The sequence below is a fragment of the Saccopteryx leptura genome, chromosome 3 (genome assembly GCF_036850995.1).
Source record: "Saccopteryx leptura isolate mSacLep1 chromosome 3, mSacLep1_pri_phased_curated, whole genome shotgun sequence".
NCBI classification, from domain to species: domain Eukaryota; kingdom Metazoa; phylum Chordata; class Mammalia; order Chiroptera; family Emballonuridae; genus Saccopteryx; species Saccopteryx leptura.
Genome location: NC_089505.1, coordinates 355,575,841 through 355,598,088, shown reverse-complemented (window position 1 = coordinate 355,598,088; position 22,248 = coordinate 355,575,841). Strand labels below are relative to the sequence as shown.

The following is a 22,248-nucleotide window of genomic DNA, read 5'->3' as shown; positions in this document are numbered from 1 at the left end:
CGCCCGGGCCATCTTTGCTCCAATGGAGCCTTGGCTGCGGGAGGGGAAGAGAGAGACAGAGAGGAAGGGGGGGGGGGTGGAGAAGCAAATGGGTGCTTCTCCTATGTGCCCTGGCCAGGAATCGAACCCGGGTCTCCCGCACACCAGGCCGACGCTCTACCGCTGAGCCAACCGGCCAGGACCGAGAATTTCTCTTAACGAGAGAAGGTTCATCAGGATGTCTACTTATTTCTTACGTCTTAAGTCAGGATCAGAGTAGCTGCTGAGCATTGTGGGCTGAAATGGGTCCTGCTGAATCCTGAGTGAGCTGCCACAAAGCACCAGGTTCAGTTCTCTGTAGCTGCACTGCTTTTGCCATCCAAAGGACAGCCCCACAGAGCTAGGTGATCTAAATAAGGCCTGGACCTCAGTGGGTGCAGGGCCACAGCTTGGAATCTCTGGGCAAATATCAGAATCACAATCTGTAAGTGCTAGTATTGCGGAAGGACAGTGTCAGCAGGGTGCGGACAAATAAACAAGCACTAACAACACCACCAGAGCCACAGGTAGCAGTGGAGGCTTAGGAGAGGAAAGCCTTGAGCCTTTCTCTGATGCCAGTAGCTGCTAAGTTCTTCCTCCTCTGCAGCTGCCCGGGGCTTCCCCGAGCTGGAGGCCCTGGCATGTGTCCTCTCTTGTCACACCTTAGCTAGCAGAAGTTGTGATCTGAACAGTGCCCACGGGAAAGGATATCTTGCCCCTGACTCCCAGGGCGTTTTCTCTCTCTTCATCTCACCTCCCCTATTGAACCCCTCAAATATTTTCAAATCTGCAGAAAAAAGAAAAATAACGACTCTTTGCGCAGACTTCAGCGAGTCGGTATTCCCTCTGAATTCGTCCGGGACAGCACCATCCCAGACAGCCCTGATGAAAATAGCTCCTGTTGCCCCTGCTGGCACTGGCACGGGGAACAGCTGTTTGCAGGCATGCTGTCTGACCCACTAAGCCCTCTGTCCCCACCCCGTCTCCAGTGTTGTTCCGCAAGTGTCTGATCATCCATGAGAACACTCGCTGACACAAGCTTCCAAATTTGGCTAAGGCAGACAAATAGCAGAACAAGGGTCTCAGATGTGGAACCCCACCCTCCCTGGTAGATAGCAAGCGGCCTGAAGAAAAGTGGACGATTTACTATGGAGAAAGAACGTTGGTCATTTTTCTCTTCGTCTTTTCCTAACCACCAAGCTTACAGAAAGCAGCCCTGCAAGAGCCATCATCCAATACAGGGAAGTGACTTTCTGAGAGCCGAGTGAATACTACAATAAACAGGAAAGGAGAACCATCTTCCTTCCCCTCCCGTTCTCTCATTTTGAAGGATGAATTCCAAAGCCAAAGAAAGCCATCACTTAAACACCAGCAATGGCCTCTTCGGGAAGTAGTCACAAATACTATATTATTCACACACGATAAACACACCAGTCATTTCAAAAAGGCTCACATAAGAAAAAGTGCACAATGTTATCAAATAATTCCGTAGTAAAAGCACTTCCTAAGTGTCTTCTCATTTGCGTGATGTTTCTTTGCAAGTGACAAAGTACTTTCCCATGCTCTCTCTCTGGGTAACAAAAGTCTACTGAGGACCTGTTCTGTGCCAGAATTGTGCCCGCTGCCCTCAGTTCCAACTTGTGAGGCAGAAAAGACATCCACATGAGCTGGGTGTGTCTGTTGGGAAAGCCTCGGATTGCAAGGCAATTCAACACTCTATACTAGGCTTCTTCTCTGCGCTGACGCCAAACACAGTGACTGCCCATTTGCTAAAGCCACCCCCACCCCACTTAATCTGAACAGGCTGCATTTTCCTGACTCCAGGATATACAGTGTGTCCGTAAAGTCATGGTGCACTTTTGACCGATCACAGGAAAGCAATAAAAGATGATAGAAATGTGAAATCTGCACCAAATAAAAGAAAAGCTCTCCCAGTTTTATACCTATTCAGTGCAGTTTGATGTGGGCTCACACACAGATTTTTTAGGGCTCCTTAGGTAGCTATCCCGTATAGCCTCTACAGACTCGTCACTGACTGATGGCCTACCAGAACGGGGTTTCTCCACCACACTGCCGGTTTCCTTCAATGGCTTATCCCACCGAGTAATGTTATTCCTATGTGGTGGCGCTTCATTATAAACGCGCCGATATTCACATTGCACTTTGGTCACGGATTCGAATTTAGCGAGCCACAGAACACACTGAACTTTCCTCTGTACCGTCCACATCTCGACTGGCATGGCCATGGGCTGCTCCGCTGTATACACGGTGTTATGTCATCATCTGTGCATGCGCACATGCTGCCACATCATCCTACAGAAACTGGGAGGGTTTTCCTTTTATTTGGTGCAGATTTCACATTTCTATCGTTGCTTTCCTGTGACCGGTCAAAAGTGCACCATGACTTTACGGACACACTGTATATTCTCTACTGTTTAGAAACATAAAAGTGTATTCCTTTCATTTGGATCTTTAGATTTCAGCAGCAGCTTCTGGGCATCAGCTTTGCAGCTATTTCCTGCGAATCCTAGACAATTACAGTGTCCAGTAGAGCTAAGCTTCCATAGTCAAGGTCACCAGTAGGGACTATCCACTAAAATGTTCTCTAGGCCAACCTAAAAGTTCCCTAAAGTTCAACGTGCAGTAAAACGAACTATTTCTCTTTTTCCTACTCTGTATGCTTTTAATTCTGCATCTCGGATTCATTTTATTGTACTTTGGTCTTTGGTTCACTGAGCTGGTTTCTACCTTTTATTCGTATACAGCATTAATATTTGCAAAGCAAACTGAGAGAGCCGTGCAACATTTGTTAAAGGCGTTTTTATGAAAAAGGCTACAGCAGGGCTCTAAGAATCTGGAAAGGCAGTCCAACAGAAACCGAATAGTGTGAAGGACTTGCAATTTCCTACAACTTAGTTAAAACCCATTGCCTAGTAAATTGCTTTTAAGGGACTGGCTCTAGTGAGTGGATAAGATCCTGGTGGTTAGCATATTTCTTCTAGGTAGATCAGCATAACTGAAATGCTTGGAACGTCTTCTCTTAATTAAGCATTCTTCATTACATTCTTAATACTCCTCCCCACCCTGCTTCCAGCCTCACAGCTGTCAAAATAATGTACTGCAATTTATCTTCCCATTAAAATGATTACAAATTCAGAGCAAGTGGGGTTCAAATTAAGTTTTCAAAACCATGTGGCAGGGAACATTTGGCTTAATAGTCAGTTGAGAAAAGTGACCATTCTATCTTGTCGAAAAATAAACACTTGTAGAAATAAATTAGATTTCCCCCTAACAGAATGGAAAAATCATGTCTACTTGTTTGTTTACAAAGCTGTCACACTAGAATGTGATGGTCTTCTAAACATGATTCTGTGTTGCATTTGTCTTGTCGTTACATTTTTAACCTTCTAAATTACTAGTGAGGACACCAGTAAGCTGGAGTCTAACATCCCACTTATAAGCAGGGACTCTGAGCTCTAGTCTTTTCTGGCTGTGGCTAGTTAGTTCAAATGTTCTGTTCCTCAATTTTCTCCTCTGTAAAATGAGAGTAATAAGCATATCTTCTACATAGAGTTGCTACAAAAATTAAAGACATGTAGGTAGGTAGATAGATAGACAGACACACACACACTTAGAAGAGTCTTTTGGGAGGTAATACATGTCATATAAGTGTTACTATTAGTATCATGCTTACCATTACTGTGGTAGGCAGTTAGACAGACATGAACAGAGTAGGGACTATGGCCAGGCACAGAAGGTCACCAGGGCAGAAAGCCCCAGGTGCCTAGCAACGGGCAAAACAGGGAAGACAAGGATCTTGCCCCCAGCATAACCTTTCCTCCACTAGCATATTGCTGGTCTTGTGGTTTTGACCTCCTGATTTCATATTGCTGGTCATGTGGTTCAGACCATCCCCTGAGCTCTGCTCCCCTGGCACGTTGCTAGTCATGTAGGTTAGATCCCCTTGGGAACAAGAGGCTCAGAGAGTAGCCCTTAGGCATTAACCCCTAGGGACAGCATCTATGTCTCAGCTGTGTTTCAGCTTCAGGCCCAGAAAGGCAGCAAAACCAGACAAGACAAGTAACGTGACAGCGACCTCAGGACCAGCGGCATTGACTAAAGACATCACTCTAATGTGTCATCCACACGCATTTTTGTAATGGTTTTATTAAGATATAATTCACATAGTACACATTTCATCCATTTAATGTGATAATTCAACGGTTTTAAGTCTATCCACAGAATTATGGAAATCATCACCACAATCAAGTTTAGAACATTTTCATCATTCCCAAAATAATTTCCATTACCCACTAGCAATCAGTCTCCATTCCCTCTCCTGCTACTGCCAGCAACCTTTTTATCACTATGCATTTGCCTATTCTGAATACTCCATATAAATGGTAATACGGGATGTGTCCTTCTATATCTGACTTCTTTCACTTAGCGTAATGTTTTTCAAAGGTTCTCCATGTTGTAGCAAATATCAGTACTTTATTCCTTTTTATTGATGAATAATATTCCATTACATGGCTATCCCATCCATTGTTTATCCCATTCATCAGTTGATGGACATTTGAGTTGTTTCTGGCTGTTATGAATAATGCTGCTGTGAACTTGTGTTTCCGAATTTTTAGGCAGACATACGTCTTCATTTCTCTAGAATACGTTTCCATAGGAGTAAGATTGCTGGGTCATTTGGTAATGCCATGTTTAATCCTTAAGGAACCGCCATGCTGCTTTCCCAAAGTGGCTGCATCATTTCACCTTTCCACCAGCAGAGTGTAAGGGTTCCAATTTCCCCACATCCTTGCCAACACTTGTCATTATGTCTTTTTCTTTTTTTCATAGCCATTCTGGGAGTGTGAGGTGATATCCAAATGCATTTTTTAGATGTAAAACCATGGAAATCCATTGAGCAAGAGAGTACAATATTTTAGGACAAGGGGAGGCATGAAGAGACTAAGAAAAGGATCCTGTGGTCAGGCTGGAAAAAGAAGCAGGCGATGTTTTTAAGTCTGTTACTCAATGTCATGTCCTTGTGCAACCAACTGCCCTATCCAAAGGATCAGGATTGTGGATAGTCCTCAGTTTCACATCTGGAGCTTATAATAATCATACTAACTAATCTTGCTTTATTGATTTATTTCACAACACTCTTGTTCATGTTGTATTCCACTGGCTCCAATACCAAAAACCTTACATGGGAGGGTATTACTGTTTCCACTTGAAGGGTAAGGTCACTGAGATCCAGAGTGGTTCACTAACTTGGCCTCCCAAAAGGTAGTTAAAAATAAATACATACACAAATATTAAATAAATAAAATTCACAGAGCTGGGCCTGGAAGTCAATTTTTTAAATTTTATTTTAAATCCCAATCTCTAGTTTCCTCTTTTCTCATCACCTACATTTACTTCATCTTTGGTGACCCAGAAAAAAATGGATAAGCAAGCGAAGGCAGAGAGGAATTAGAGGCAGGAAGCCTGCACACCAACAATTCCCACAATCAGACTGTGAGAAAGCAGCTAGGGATGTAAAAAACAAGTTGTGACAGTGACAGCACTCCTTTATGAGTGGTCCCTGAAGGACTCAGTGGCATAAGACCACTTAAATCCTTAAATTCTGCATATTATGCTATCTGCACTTACAGTAGTATATTTAATTATACCCACGAGTCATTCAAATACTTATTGAGTAATTATTATGTGCCAGGCACAGGGCTACAATGAGATTTTAAAAAGCAATGACTATAATTGTCCAAAGTAAAAATAAATAGCTGATATTTACTAAGCCTTTTATATATATATAGCATCTCATTTAATCCTCACAAAATTTCTTCAAGAAAAGTGGAAACTGCAGCATGGAGAAGTTAAATAAATTGTCCCAAAGTCACCGAACAAATGGTGGAGGCAGAATAAGAACCTGGGCAGCCTGATTCTCTACCTTGTATTCTTCTTCTCCTTCCTTCTTCTTCTTTTGGCCTTCCACAATAATATTTTATTTCTCATTCATCTCACAGTCTGTCAGTGACCACTGGAGGACATCATTTCATGCTGTCATTCAAGTACACAGCTTCTTTCCATCTTATGACTCTGCCTCTTTCTGGTCCTCAAAGCCCTCTTCATCCAGGCAGCAGGTGGAAGGTGGCAGACCATGGCATGGGAGGTTTCTATTGGCCAGGCCTGAAAACCATATTCCCCTACCAGGATTTAGTCACATGGCCCCGCTACACAGCAAGGGAAGCTGGGAAATGAACCTTGTGCTCTTATCCACCACCCAGTCCTTTCTGCCAGATCTTGCTAGTCTGAAAGTCACATGCGGTGATACACAGAGACTAACTATACAAATTAATTCCATCAACCATTTGTTGAATGCTCATTAATACATAATGCCCAGGGGCAAATTCTGACAACAAGTTTAAGAAATATTTATCTTCTTTACCATTGTAGAGGAGGAAAGAGTTATAGAGAAGTAATTTAACTTACCCAAGGTCACAGAGATATAATAGCTAATGCAGACCCGGCACCAACTCCTCTAATCCCTGTAACAACACTAGGAGGTAGGTTCCACTATTACCTCTCAATTTTAGTTAAACGACTTGTCCAAGGTCCCAAACTAGTAAGTGGCAAACCAGGACTCACTATGGCTAAAAGTCCTTGTCAAAACAAAATGCTAACTCTTGGCTACAAAGTGGCAGAGCAGAAATTCAAACCCCTGGTCTGTCTACTCTTGAGTGAGAGAGAGCCCTCTGTCTTCTTAATATGCTGAGAGAGAGAGAAAGAGTGAAAAGAGAGAGAGAGAGGCATCAACTACTTGTTTCACTTAGTTGTGCATCCATTGATTGCTTCTCATATGTGCCCTGACCTGGGCTCCAAGGGTGACCTCCGACGGAGCCTGAGCCCTTGGGATTGAGCCAGCGACCTGGTGCTTGGAGAGGACGCTCTATCCACTGAGCCACCAGCCAGGGCACTAAGATGCATTTTGAAGGTGGAAGTTAAGTGTTTACTGAACAAAGGCACCATGTAATTTTTTATTTTAAAGGAAATGAAATGTATCTAATTGAGAACTTTGAAAAAGACAATGTAGCAATGAGAAGCAAATAAATTGAAGAAACTGTTTCAGATTGAATTATAAAATCTTTACTGTATTTTAATTAGAAATATTCTTCATAAAGGAAGCTAAGCTTTTATTCACATTTTAAATTTGGCTGTACATTAAAAATCATCAAGAAATGGAAACGGGCAATTTTTGTAACGTAACACTCAATTCTGGCTTCCAATATTCACTTCCTCAATCTAAGTGCTGCGGTTGATTAGCAAACCTTAGCGATCTCTGCGAGATTTTCTCTCCTTCAATTTTGAAACACAGCATTTAGAAATCATGAGCCTGGAGATTCAGACCAAGAACTATAGAAAGAATCGGGTGTGCGCGCTGTTTTCGCGGGGCGAGAGGCCGGCAGGCAAGCTGTGGCTCAAACGCTGTAGAGCCAGGTTTTTTTCCTGGCAAACTGATTTATGACCACAAGAAGGGCAGTTGCGGAACCGGTAAGACCGTAAGCACACTTCTCAAACAGGAATCCAAGAAGGAAGACCGGGATGGGATGGGAATGGTAAAGCGGAGTTAGTTCTGCGGGGCGGGGGACGGTCACGGCCGGTCCTGGATGAGACCTGTCAAGTCCTGATTCTTGCAGCGGCCAGGCAGATGGGCTCTGTTGCCCAAAATGTGCGCGCTTGGGGAATTGACACAGCAGCAGGGCAGCGGGACAAGGTGTCTCCACGCCCCCTTGCGGACTCAAATTACGATTGATGAGGATGTGCCTATTTAGTGAGAGGTACACTGTTTCCAAAAATGTTGTCTGTTTAGCGCTTACAGCAACCCTTCAAGAGAGTCGCAGTGATCAGCCCCATTTTACAGATGACATGCTGGAGCTCGGGGAAGTGAAGCAAAACTTGCCAGCGAGAAGGAAAAGCTTAAATGAAGACGATCATTAGGCTGGTTCCTTTTATTTTGGAGTAAAGAAGAGGGGTCTGGGGCCGGCTGAGGGCCCCACACCGAGCCCTCTGGCTATCTGGGAGGGTTCGGAGCTGGCTGTCAACCCGGAGGCCTGGCAGCGCCCAGGTGCCTGCGAAGAGGGAGCGCGCGCGGTGGGTGGCAGCGCGTCTGCGGGCGCAGCGCGCACCACCCGCCCGCCTGGGTCCGCCCGGAGAGCCCGGAGCCAGTCCCGCAGGGTGCCGGGCTGCAACAGCAGGGCAGGGGCGCCACGCGGACGCTCCACGCGCCCGCAGCTGTCCCGGAGCCCCGCGCGAGGCGCAAGTCGCGAGCCAGGGCGCGCGTGCGCGCGGGACTGCTGCGGACACGGGTTGGCAGTGCCACCGCGAGCCCACCGGCACTGTCCCACACCTTACCGTAGCTGCTCCCCAGTGACCAGGACCTCAGCCATGCGCTCCAGCTCCCTCTGCTGCGCCCCGCCACTCCCGTTGGGGCTGCTGTCGCTGCCACCGCTGCCAGCGCTGCCGCCCTCCATGCTCGAGGACGCGCCGCTACTACTGTCTTCACTGGCCGCGGCGGGTTTGGGTGTTAAATCAGCCTGCCCTCACAGAGGCCTCTACCGCCATCTTTGTTAGGGGCAATCCCGTTGCTCGGACACCATTGGTTGGAGAGGGAATCCCTGTGGGTAGGTTGAGGCGCTGGGCGAGTCCGCTCCGGGAACTCCAATTTGGGGGCGTGGCTGGAGCCCCGCGTGGTCGGGGGTGGGGCTAAGGGGAGTAAATATAAACACCTGGGCGGGGCATCGGTTTTGCGTTTTGTGTACTCGTGGAGGTTGAGTTAGGTGACGCTTTTGCCTTTGCCCGTGAAGCTCCGTTTTGGGGACCCTAGGAACAGGCTGGGCGGTTACTAAACAAGTGTGAAGGTATTTCAATTATACTGTATTTTCCATGCCCCAAATTGCCAAAAAGTAAAAATAATAACAGTGTAGCTAAATAGTGAACTATGATGAAGAATACACAGGTCACTGCAGGGCTCGGAGAAATTATTTTTCTCGGCCCCAGTCCCCGTCGCCAAAGACAGTTTACTTACCTTATGATGTAATCGATAAAGAACGCTGGCTTGGGATTCTGCTCCACGCCTAGCCTACAATTAACCCTGTTTCCACCTTTACAAAAGAAAAATAATTTTGACTACCACCTGTTGACATCTGCTACATTAAATATGCTTCCGGTAGCTGTTACCTTCCTTAATTAGTGAAACATCATAAAACGGGTATTTTCCTCATTTTATTTCAGGAAGCAGGCTCAGAAAGATCGGGAAACTTGTCCAAAGCAAGTTTCTATAAATGCAAGCAGTAAAAATCAAACCCAGGACATGCTGGTTTCAAAGTTGTGTTCTTAAAAGATTGCTTCTGAAAGTTGTCTACCTTACAGGGGATAGGGAAGGAACCTTGATTAATGCCAAACGTCCTGTTTTTCTGTCTTAGGCAGGGTCAGAGGTTGGTCTGCAGGAAAACCCCAGTAATGCTAATGTCAGTAGTCATGTTGTAGTAAAGGGATATCTGTGTATTGACATTTTATGCAGTTTGTTACAGTATTTGCATAAATACAAGTCTCTACACCCTTACAACAAGTAAATGTGAAACTAATTTTTAAAATTAACAATATCTTGAAAAACATAATCACTTAATTGCCTATATGTAGTAGAAGTCTACAGAATAAAAATGAAAGTGAGAGGGCTGTTGAAAACCAACTTCTCTGCTTTGTATATATTATATACCAATTCTGCTACTCAAGAGTATGTATGCCCACTATCTTGAAAGCTTATTTTTTTATTGTTCAGTTTTACAATTGGCATTTTGTTTTTATTTATTTTTTTAGTGAGAGAGAAAGAGAGAAACAGAGAATCAACTCAGAGTTGTGGCACTTTAGTTGTTCATTGATTGCTTTTCCTACGTGCCTTGACCAGGGAAGCTCCAGCTGAGCCAGGGACCCCTTTTCAAGCCAGCGACCTTGAGCTCAAGCCAGTGACCTTTGGGCTCAAGCCAGTGACTATGGGGTCATGTCTATGATCCTGTGCTCAAGCCAGGGATCCCACACTCAAGCCTAATGAGCCTGCACTCAAGCTGACAACCTCACGTTTCCAACCTGGGATCTCATTGTCCCAGGCCAAGGCTCTATCCACTATACCACCACAGGTCACACTTGGCATTTTTTGTTTGTTTGTTTGTTTTCAAAGATCACCATAGTCTTTCCCAATATTCTGTAAGATCACTACTTACGTAACTTAAAATTTGCAACAATTCATTGAACACTTATTTTGTGCTTTACATTGTGCTAATCACCTTGTTGATATTATTTAGTTTATTCTCACATAAAGCCTGAGAGTTAGGAATTTTTTTAATCCTTTTTTTAAAATTTATTCATTTTAGAGAGGAGAGAGAGAGAAGGGGGGAGGAGCAGGAAGCATCAACTCCCACATGTGCCTTGACCAGGCAATCCCATGGTTTTGAACCAGCGACTGCAGCGTTCCAGGTTGACGCTTTATCCACCGCGTCACCACAGCTCAGGCGAATTAGGCATTCTTAATGTGTCACCTTACAAAGAAAAAGCATAGGCATAGAAAGGTGAAGTAATTTACCTAAATATCACACCTAGAAAGTCAGTTAGGCAGCCCAGGAACCAACTTCTGCAGACTTCCAAGGCCAAGCTCAGCCCACTCCAAAGGAAGAACTATTGTCCAACTGCCTCCTGAATTCAATAATAGATATTAGGCAACTCTTTGCCAAAAGCAATGATCTAAATTGCTTACCTTTTAAATACACCCTGGAAAATATGTAGACCAAGTGAGAAGAAGTTCCAAGTGAATGTGATTTTAAGAGCCTCATTCTGCATCTGATAAAATCATTTAACAAAGTGGAGATCCCAGAGTTGATGAGTTTAGCAGCTGGCTGTGGCTGCTGTTTTAATCTTGAAACATGGGGTATCAGGAGTTTGCATGGGCGTCAGACTCCAACATGCAGTGTCTCTTCCCATCCTGTCATTTACTAGCTCTGCAACCTTATGCTAGTTACTTAACTTCTTTGTATCTCAATTTCTTTTTGATAAAACGGGAATAAAGGTTCCATGTAAATGATATGTGTTCAACAGCTTGTCTCTATGATGCTAGAGGAAACACTTCTTCTGAAGTTATCGCTAATTAATTTGTTAATTATTAGGCCTTCAAAATGAAGAAAAGAGAAGTAGAGGCCTGGGCTCGCTAACTCTCTCTATGACATGATGATTTTTAAGCTCTTGGAAATTGCAGACTGGAAAAACATTACATTGTATTTCCAGTGATTCATTGTTCAAGCAACACTTTGTTTTGCCCCAAACTCTACCTACAAATGTAAATCATATCACTATGAATGTCTTCCTTTGATTTTTTTTTCTCTCCTTTTTAAATCTAGTTGTGTTTTCATTTGAATTCAGGTATCTTTCTTTATTTGAAAAATAAAGACAAAAAATGTAAAATATTTCCTCATTTAATAGTTTCTGATTAAAAGTTTCTGATTAAAAAACTCATCATAAAAGTTTATGATAAAAATAAACTGTGATTAAAAAAAGAACATCAGCCCTGGCCGGTTGGCTCAGCGGTAGAGCGTCGGCCTAGCGTGCGGAGGACACGGGTTCGATTCCCGGCCAGGGCACATAGGAGAAGCGCCCATTTGCTTCTCCACCCCTCCGCTGCGCTTTCCTCTCTGTCTCTCTCTTCCCCTCCCGCAGCCAAGGCTCCATTGGAGCAAAGATGGCCTGGGCGCTGGGCATGGCTCTGTGGCCTCTGCCTCAGGCTCTAGAGTGGCTCTGGTCGCAATATGGCGACGCCCAGGATGGGCAGAGCACCGCCCCTGGTGGGCGTGCCGGGTGGATCCCGGTCGGGCGCATGCAGGAGTCTGTCTGACTGTCTATCCCCGTTTCCAGCTTCAGAAAAATGAAAAAAAAAAAAACAAAACAAAACAAAACAAAAAAAAAAAGAACATCATAACATAAGGAAAAGACAAGTCGGGCAAATCCCTGATTACTCCAGTAAGAAGGAGAGAGCAGAATTTATTTCCATGCTTGAAAAGAAGGGTGTGTGTGTGTGTATGTGTGTGTGTGTGTGTAGCTGTGAATGGGACATGGGGAACTGGCTGCTGTTCTTATTTTAACCTTTCTTTTTGACATATGAGACACTCCATGCTCCACTGGCTTAGAAGACAGACCCGTTCTCCTAACCTAGGGGAAGATTAGTGAACGGACTGCTGAGGATACATGAGTCCCGATGCCAGACTGTGGGCTCTGGAGCAAATGGTCCCAGAATGAATGGTCCTCGATAGGCACTGATAGATAAGAGCAGGGCTCTGACAGGGCAATTCATCCAGTGCGAAGGTCTTAGAAGCATTTAGAACTGGCTCCACTGGGCAAGTTTATTATCTTCTCTGAATTATCTGTCCTCCTTTGTAAAGTCAAGGTCATACCGCCATCACCATGGGGCTGTTGAGATTATTAAATAAAATGGAGTGAGTGCACTTTTTTACAGGTGGGAACTGCTAACTGTGAGCCTCCTCCTCCAGCTGCCCTGACTTCATGTCTTCTGGCTGTTCTGGTGGTCTGGAACCAGTGCTTCTCAGACTTGGTAGGGAGGGATCAGGCGCGCACGCTCACGTGTGTGTGTGTGTGTGTGTGTGTGTGTGTGTGTGTGTGACACTTTAGTAAAATAAAAATGAAATGAAAAAAATACAAAACGGAAGACAATTTTTAAAAAGATTTTATTTATTCATTTTAGAGAGGAGAGAGAGAGAGAAAAGGGGGGAGGAGCAGGAAACATCAACTCCCATGTGTGCCTTGATCAGGCAAGCCTGGGGTTTCAAACCGGTGACCTCAACATTCCACGAAAGCCAATTTTTTATTGTTTTTGTCAATAGACAGAAAATGGTCAAATTGCTATAACTATTTCTGAATTATTCCATTCAATGTATGTCTCAGTGTCTTTCATTACAATCTGGACAAAAAAAGGGGTGGGGTTTATGGAAAGAAACCTCACAGGGTAATCTAATTTTACATTCCCAACTGGGCAGGTCATAGTGGGCAGTAGCACCCCAGGCATATAACGTCTGTACCAAAAGGCTTATCTTTGCATTAAGCAAGCTCTGCTCACCGTTTTTGTGCAAAATTACACCTTTGGAATGGCCCCTTTTAGGCCCCTCCTTCTAAAGCATGCCAGAGAGCACAGAGTGTTACCTACTCCGTAATCAGATCTCCACCTTCTTTTCTCCCATTTTCCAGTAGTAATCTTCCTTATTCCCCTACTTAATCTCAAGTGCATGAAAGAGACTGCAGGTCTACTCTCTGAAGTATTTATCTCAGTCTGTCGACCTCTGGCTTCCAGGTATATCCTCTGTGTGGCTCAAATAAACTTTTCTAAAAACTCTACAGGTTTGGACATTCTTACAGTGACAACAGGTACTAGTCACTAGTTAGACTGTGCTTTCGCTAGTACTTGCAAAGGGTGGATGGGTATATAAAAAATGACCTTGAATCAAATGTGTGAAAGAATATTGTCAATAAAAAAGCTTAATAACACATTAGCTGTCATTCTTGTTGCCTGAGAAGCACCTGTATTATTCCTACCTAATCTTAAAGGTTAACTCAGATCTCTGTGATATCTTCCTGCATTCCCCAAGCAGCTTGGCACCAGATGACTTACATTGTTTTTAATCATTAATGAAGTCTTGGTTCCCCCGCTGCCACGATTTTTGTTTTTACTATGAATAGAAGCAAATTGGTGATTTAGCAAAGTCCTGTTCAGATATTTCTGTCTATAGATTCTTAAAGAAGGGCCCTTGTCTTTAGAAAATAAATATAGAGAAGATAGAATTTTTGTGTTTAACTTTCATACCCATTTTCAATATTTTTGTCATGTTTAAGTCATCTTTCTGTAGTGATAAAAATAGAACAATATAAATAAAGGTGAGGTCCTCCTGTCCTCTAGTCCCAGCCCTGCTCACCTCCTAAAAAGTGTTCTTAGTCTTCTTTTTTAAAATATTGAGTTTATTGGGATGACACTGATTTGCAAAACCACGCAGGTTTCAAGTGCACAACCCAGTATAATACCATCTGTACACTGCATCGTGCGCCCTCCGCCCCAGCAGTCTCCTTGCGTCCCACTTCCCGGACTTTGCCCACCTCCGCCTTGCCCCCACCCCCCTTTTCCTCTGGCTGTTGACACACTGTTGTCTGTGTCTGTGTGTCATCTATATATGCTTTTTGGCTAGTCCCTTGGTTCTGTGCAGTCCTTGTTGCTAACAGGGCAAATGAGAAATGCTTAATATAATACTTTGGTGTATACTGCCACCTAGTGACTTCTTTTGTGATGACACTAGATAATAGTGGGTCTCAAAAAAAAGGGGGCCACCCTTTAAGACAGCGGTTCTCAACCTGTGGGTCGCGACCCCGGCGGGGGTCGAACGACCAAAACACAGGGGTCGCCTTTAGGTGTTTTGGTCGTTCGACCCCCGCCGGGGTCGCGACCCACAGGTTGAGAACCGCTGCTTTAAGACTACCTTTTAGAAAATTTGGGTGCAGGCTGCTGTTTGTCACCTTATTGGGGATGCTGCTGACTTCTGAAGAGCAGGAACCGGGGATGCTAGATATTCCCATTTTCTTGGGACAGCACTTCGCAAAGAGGAATGAAACTGTCTTAAATCCAGCATGTTTTTCTTACGTCCTGTGGATATCCACGTGGATGAAAAACCTGTTTGCTGTTATCTGAGCTTAGGACCTAATTTGGTCTTACATAGAAACACAGTGTATTGTTAAAACGGTTTTAATATAATTCTGGATTGTCTAGGATGCAATTATTGTGTACATCGAGGAAAGATTGTATTTGGTTGGCTTCAGAACTTCACCAAGAAAAAGATTCATCATTGCCTAAAATTGTTTCACTTGCCTTTTGTGTGCTGTGTGCACCACGAGTACAGTGCACATTTTTTCAGTCTGTGTTCGGGGTGATTGTGTGTGTGTGTGTGTGTGTTCATAGGAGTATATTATTTAGCTAAATTTTTAAATGCCAAACCAGCAAACAAAACGAGGTTGCAGGGCTAGGAAAAGTTCCCCGTTTCCTCTGTTCTTCCAGCTGGTCAAATAAGGCAGGTTAACAGGAGACAATCACAAGGAATTCACATAAGCCTGGAAATTCCATAGAAAGTGAGGCAAAATGAGGTATATCTCTCATTATGAACTTCGGAGGGAGAGTTAGGGGCCTGAGACTTCAAAAGGAAGTAAGACAATTTAAAAGGAGATTTTTAAAAAGCGTTAATGTTTAGTTAACAAATGTTTGTTGGGTCCTCCGGAAGCCTGGGACACAGAGAGGACAAAGGGCTTTTTTAGGTCCCTCCAAGTGACTGCACACCAGCTCATATTAAACTATAGTTTTCTACGGCGGTATCTCCCTTCCTGAAACAGGTCCTTGTCCTCTACCTAGTCTTTCTGGGGGGAAAGTCAAAGGTTTGTTCTGAGTCTTTTGTTTCTTAAAAATAATCAGCTTAAAATAATCAATATCCTAAAGAGGCTTTTTTTCCCCCTCTAAATAGGCGTGCGTTTTAAGGCAAACTCTGCTACCTCTCAAAGACAATCTAGGAAATCACAAATATCTGAAAATGCAATTCCATCCTAAACAATTCAGGGGCAAAGAAGTAATTACAGAGAGAATTAGGAAATATTTTAAATGAATGATAATGAAAGATAACATTTCAAAATTTGTGGGATACCACTTAGAGCACAGCTTAGAGGAAAATTTATAGTTTTAACTATTTACATTAGAAAAGAAGAAAGACCTTAAATCAATGATCAAAAGCTAGAAGGGTAAAGTAAAACCACTCTGGCCAGGTAGCTTTGTGGTTAGAGTGTTGTCTTGATATGCTAAGGTTCTGGGTTCGATTCCCCAGTCAGAGCACATACAAAAATCAATCAATGAATGCATAAATAAGTGGAACAACAAATCGATGTTTTTTTCTCTTGCCCTTCCTCTTTCTCTAAAAATCAATCAAAAATAAATTTAAAAATAAAACTTAAAAAGTAAAGCAAACCCAAAGTAAGTAGGAATCCAAACTTAATAAATACTCCTTTTTTTTCTTTTTCAAAGAGAGATAAGTGTTACCTGCATGTTGGCTCCTGGTTCTTGAGTTCAGCAAAGGAAAAAATTCAGAGTCAAGAACTCTAGCACAAGGGGCAGTTTATTCAGCATGCAAAGTGAAAATACACACAAAGTGAAGATTCGAGTGGGCTGCTCAGAGAGCTGTTTCGGCCTTTTAGAAAGTCACAGAAGCAGAAGAAGTGAGTCAGCTCGGCTGTGTGGACGCGGGAAACAAGTTACAGAGGCGAAAGAAGGGCTCTCAGAGACTGGTTCAGGGAGTTAGCTTCGGCTGAGCGGGTGCAGCCCGCTGCTCCCTGGGTGCAAGTCTCATGGGAAACAGAGCTCAAGAGAAGGAAAGCAAAGACACACACCCGAGGAAAGCTGGCACAGGCGTGCTCCAGGGAGACCTTGCACTGGGTCCTAATCTTTATAAATAAAGGCAAGTATTTTAGGGGAGGTCTCGGAAAGTCTTGGTGGAGTATTCATCAGCTTTCCAGGTGCGTTCTTTAATATGCTGATACATCAAAATGAGCATGTCCCCTCACAGTCATGGTCTCTGTTGATTGGTCAGTGCCAGGGTAGGGTGTCCTTGTTCAGTGCATCTGGTCCTGATGCCGGCCTGGTAGTTGTTTCATTTGGTTTTGCTGCTTTTCTGGGCCTCGACCTGAAACAGAACTGAGGCTTAGATGTTATCTATAGTTTGACCAAAACTCATCTCTGTGGTCAACAGACCCATAGGCTTTGTTCCTATAAGTATTTGATGCTGATCTGGATCTCACTGTCTTGAGGGCTTAACATTTAAGAGAGTGGACCATGCAAGGGAGAAGCAGGCAGGTGAGGCAGGATGCTGCATGAAGCCGGTTTGAATCAGCTCTGTCCCAATTTCCCATTCCACTTGCCAGGGATTTTACTGGCTTCTGACTGTGCGGCCTCAATGAGAATGCTCTGCATTTGTCTAATCATTAAATTGTACCCTTAAAATGGTGCAGTTTATTTACCTTAATTTATATCTCAATCAGGTTGATTTAAAACACAGGAGCCTTGAGGTGGACGAGCATCCCGTGTATTTAGAGAATGTGGGGGAGGCATTTTAAAGGAATTGTGTAAGGTCTTAAGGGCCTTAGTAAGGACTTTCCTTTCTACTCTGAAGAATGGCATCTGTTGGGGCATTTTGAATAGGGGATTGTCGTGATCTGACTAACTATAGGGATTGCATGAGATAACATATATAAGGGTACTCAGCTCAGTTAATACACTGCTCACAAAAATTAGGGGATCAGGGAACGTGAAGATACTCCAGGACTTTCATTCAGCCTTTTGTATGGTGCATTTTCACCAAGGAAATAAAAGTTGGTTTTGCATCTCATTTGCATAATTGAACAACTTTCTTTTACTTGTTTTTTGCTTTTCTAATGTTCTTCTTTAATAAAAAAAATCAAATGCTTCTTTTTGTTTCATTCAATCAAATGCTTCATATTCATTTTAAAATATCCCCTAATTTTTGTGAGCAGTATGTTTAATATTCCTTTGCTTTTTGGGGGCAATGTTTCTGTGAAACATGAAACAATACCACCATCTAGTGGGGAAAATCCCAATTGTTTTTATAAGCAAAGGTTTAAAGGTTTATTGAACAAAGGATGTGAAGGTAAAATTTAAACTAGTGTATTTCCCATAGAATTAAATAAGTCTTGTAAATTAGAACTTCCTTATCTGAAGTGATTTTTAAGTAAATAGAAGGTAATGTAGTTTCTAAAACTCTACTTTATTCTATTTCCCCACCCACCACAAATGTTGGTAAGTCTTCATATTTAGCTGTTTTTAGTTGTAAGTCACCCTCTCCCTGGGTGATCTCATTCATAGGCACTCTCATAACTACCATACACGTGCATTAAAACAATTTTTGTGGTTCTTAGAGATGACCCTGAGCTATGTATTACCTTTATACTAGAAAAACTTACCAAGGTGGAAAACAAAAAATCCAAAAACAGGAGAATGGATTTGTCAGTCCTTTGCCAACACTAAGGTGGCAACCCAATTCTTAAAGTACTTAACATAACTATTTTTTGAAGCCAAGGGTTTCTCCCTCTCTCTCTCTCTCTCTCTCTCTCTCTCTCTCTCTCTCTAACACCCTCCAGCCATTTCCCTTCTCCTCCCCTCAGACACATCCTTGCTTTCTTTCTCCTAAGATCCAAGGGACTTTCTAAATAAACTTTTGCTTGTATTTGAGTCTGAATTCTTTCTTAGCCAAAACTGAAGTAAGGTTGCCAAACTGAGGTCCAATCGCCGGTAACATTCTGGTGGCATTTTGCCACCAACAACTGTTAAGATCTGGCCTAGAAGCTGCCTTGGAGAACATACGGTGGGCAGTTTACACACCTTACAGAGTGGAGTTTGCCTGTGGCCCCTAGGAAAGTGCAGAGCTTCCCTTCCCATCCCCAGGAAGGGTGTATTCCTCTGGACTCCGGCCTGGCTGGCCACCCCGCACAGAGTAGGTACTAAACCAATGGATGGGTCTAGCCCAAGAAATTGTCTCCTAGATAAGATGATCCCCAGATCCAAATAAGTGAGATGCCGGGGACCAGTTCCAGCAGGGCGTTGCTCCTTGTCCAGTGTTTGCACCAAACCCAGCAGGATGCTTTTAGGACACAGACTGGATAGGAATCACACTTTGCCACCTCGTGGCTGTTCGGCCCCTAACACGGAGCTTGCTGTCTCCTTTACAAAAGCAGGTGACCACTTTACAGGGTTGTGGTGACGGGTTCATGCAATTATGCATGCAAAGTGCTATCACGAGGCCCGCCACCGGCAGAAGATGGGACCATTTTGCTGGAAAGGAAATGGGAGTATTGGCGGGAAACACCGTGGGACAGCGGGAGGGGTGGCTACGGGTCCGCGTGGCACCCCTCGGGGTCGCAGCTGTACTCCGTAAGCTTCCAGCAACAGTGCCCCCTGAAAAACGCGTTTTCTTAGAAGAACCCCAGCTCCCCCTGCGGAGACCCGGCCGCGCGCTTTCGGACCTTCCCGGGGACGCGCGCGGCGCGCCCCGCCCCGGAAACACGCTGCAGCCAGCGTGGCGCGCTTTACGAACAGTCTCCAGGTGGCGGTCAGTGTCGGAGTCGGAGCATCTCCCGGAGTTTTGTCGCAGCGATGAGGAGGACCCGCGACCAGGTGGACGCCACGCTGCAGATCGCCAAGCTGAACCCCGCGGAGCTGCTGCCGGCCGCGCACTGCCTGGGCTTCCGCCCCGGGGCCGCGGCCACCGGCGACTTCTACCTGCTGGAGCTGGAGCCCGCGCTGTGCGAGCAGCTGGAGGCCGGACGCAGGTGAACGGGCGGAGGGCGCTGGCAGCGGGCTGGCGGCCCGATCCCCAGCCTGCTGCCTGGTTCCTGGGATTCCACGCCACGGCCAGGCCGACCAGTGAGCTGGACGGGTGCGATCGGTGGGACTGCTCCAGCCGATACTGGAGGCCTGTGGCAGCGGAAACAGCTCAGGAAATAGAACGCAAGTGAAGTTTTGATTGGTGGGGGTTCTCAGAACAGAACAAGAAGGACCACTCTTGGGTGGGATCCAGAAATCAGCAGCATGGACGTCATCTGGGAGCTTGTTAGAAATGCCAAGTTCTAGGTCCCATCCCAGATCTACCGAATCCCCCCCTGCCCTTTTAAACAGGATTTCCAAAGATGCCTATGCATAAGTTTGAGACGTACTGCTTTAGCATGGTTTAGAAAATTGGGACATCTTGACTGAAGCTTCTGGTGCTTTCCTTGTCTTGTGCGCTTGTCCAGCAGTTTGCGCGACGATGCGCATTGTCGACATTTGGCCTATTTGATTCTTTCTTGCGCGTGTTGAATTATTTTTTCCCACAGTGAGGCTCTTGCTCTTTGGAGCCTATGATGGTGTGGGGGCTATGACAACAGAGGCCAGACAGACCATCAGGACTTGATTTTAAATTCTGCCAGCCTAGGATTTGGGAACTGTACATATTGAAGATGTTCATTGGCATTTCAATACCTCGCGTGTTTTCTTTTCCTGTAGTATGGTGATCCGTGGTGATAAAGATGAGCAGGCCGTTCTGTGCAGTAAAGACAAAACGTATGACCTGAAGGTAGCAGACACTTCCAATATGTTGCTTTTAATTCCTGGTTGTAAAACACCAGACCAGCTGAGGATGGAAGAAACCTCTGGTAACATTATTCACACAGAGGTACGGTTTTCTGTCTCTTGATTTATAGGAGTCTGAGAATGACAACACATGTTGTAATCTTGCCTTTCATGAAAAACTGTAGGTGTGAAATGTATAATCACAGAAAATCTGAGAAGTTCTCTAATGAAAGTTTGAAATTTCTCAGTATTATTTTGTGTGTAGCCTTGTGAGGTTGCCTCTGTTTTCCCCATTTAATTTTAAGCTCCAGACAAAGTTGACCATTCTTTCATAGCATAGAAAGTTTGCTCTTAGGTGATTCATTCTAAGAGTTTTACCTGTTTGGGGGTGAGTTTTGTTATGGATATACTAGAAAGCCCGGCAGTCATACGAAATGACCGCTGTTCTAGATATTATAAATTGTAATTAAAATGATTTGTGCAAAGGTGTCTGCTAATTCAAACTGAATTACCCAGGGCAGGCGGCGAGGACGCCCCTTTGCTTACTGCCCCACGGGGTTTCCCCCTTCTACTTGCTTAATTGCTTAAAGTAGAGTGCAATGAAGGAAACCACTGGTGGTACATTTCTTAAGAGCCACCGCTAGCTCAATAAATAAAGGTGATTTAAATAATAAAATGTTAATTATTATTATTAACATTTAATTATTATTTGTTAATGTTAATAACAATTAACATTAACAATGTTAATGTTAATTCACATGTCAAAGATCTCTTTGCACACAACATTTCTTGTGTAGATACTTCCATCATTTTTAAGCTTGCCTTGCAGAGGACCATTAATTATTTATTTTTAATTTTACGTTCATTCTTTCACGAACTCTTGAACAGGCAACATAAAGTTGACCGTGTCCAAATGCAGGCTCAGGTAAAAAAATGCCAACACGCTTAAGCGTTTGGCCCTGAGACTTATTGATGGTCATAGCAAAGGCAAGTTTTACAGGAAATTGTCTACGTCTCAATTGAAACGGCAACCCTGTTTGAGATGGAGCCAAATCAATTCTTGGAATGACATGTAATATTTCACCTTTAGAGGAGCCAGTCAAAGACTTAGCTATTATGACATTATTTTTCAATTGGAGAACCTCTAGTCTTGTACCATTGCAAAGACCCCTTCTGGTGTTAAGATTTCTTAACAGCATAATAATTGCTCCAATCTTTAACCTCAATTTGTGAGGTGGCATGCCAGAAGGCGGGACTATTTGAATGCCGTGGCAACTTCACCCCATTGGCTAGTACAGTTACGCAAGCAACCGATAAGCTATCGGCGACAAACAGATACTTAAGCCGCATATAATAAAGATTTTTGAAAGGAGACTCCCTCACACTGTAACTAGAGCATTAGGTAATATTTACAATGAAGAAATTTGAATTTTTGAGAGAAGCTTGTTTCTCATCTTTGATGCTGGTTTAATTCATTACTATTCATAGCCATGGAGGACAATGCTTAATTATTTTGAAGATTACTGATGGCAGATACCAAACAAAAGTCTTCATCTGGCTAGACTGTTGCACTTATAATAATCAAAGCACAGCCCTTAATTCTATCAGAATAACTTTAGGCCAACTACTTCCATAAAAATAGAATTGGAATAGAAATAAGGGAAAATACTGGGAAATCTCAGTGATTCTCATGATGTTGGAACAGAACTTCCAAAATACTGTATTTTGGTTTTTGTAGGGTTATGTCTTTCATCATTGTTATTTCATTGTTAACGAGAAATAATGAGAAATATTTGTAAAAGTTATTTTTCTCATCACATGTCTGTTATGTAGGTTTTTTTGTGAGGGTATAACAATATCTGTGAGTACCTTTGAGCTCTCGTTATGAGAAATTTGTGTATTGAGGCCTGAGTAAAACTTAACAAAGATCTACTAACCTAAGTTTTAATCTGTGGTTGCAATTCACATGCCTCAAGGGCCAGGTAAGA

General features: G+C 43.7%; 2 protein-coding genes across 4 annotated transcripts in view; one reads left to right on the top strand and one right to left on the bottom strand.

Annotated features, from left to right (window-relative positions):
• DEPTOR (DEP domain containing MTOR interacting protein) overlaps window positions 1–8,663 on the bottom strand; it is a 137,843-nt gene extending 129,180 nt beyond the window's left edge. Inside the window, exon 1 of one of the 2 annotated variants that reach the window (XM_066379411.1) lies at window positions 8,425–8,663. In XM_066379411.1, the coding sequence (XP_066235508.1) occupies window positions 8,425–8,543 (119 nt within the window). In that variant the 5' untranslated portion in view covers window positions 8,544–8,663. The remainder of the gene's footprint in view (window positions 1–8,424) is intronic. The other variant, XM_066379408.1, reaches the window with a different exon arrangement.
• DSCC1 (DNA replication and sister chromatid cohesion 1) overlaps window positions 7,448–22,248 on the top strand; it is a 29,980-nt gene continuing 15,179 nt past the window's right edge. The window contains exons 1-2 of one of the 2 annotated variants that reach the window (XM_066379413.1): window positions 7,448–7,563; window positions 20,195–20,363. In XM_066379413.1, the coding sequence (XP_066235510.1) occupies window positions 20,196–20,363 (168 nt within the window). In that variant the 5' untranslated portion in view covers window positions 7,448–7,563; window position 20,195. Of the gene's footprint in view, window positions 7,564–19,256; window positions 19,483–20,194; window positions 20,364–22,248 lie in introns of those variants that run through there. The other variant, XM_066379412.1, reaches the window with a different exon arrangement.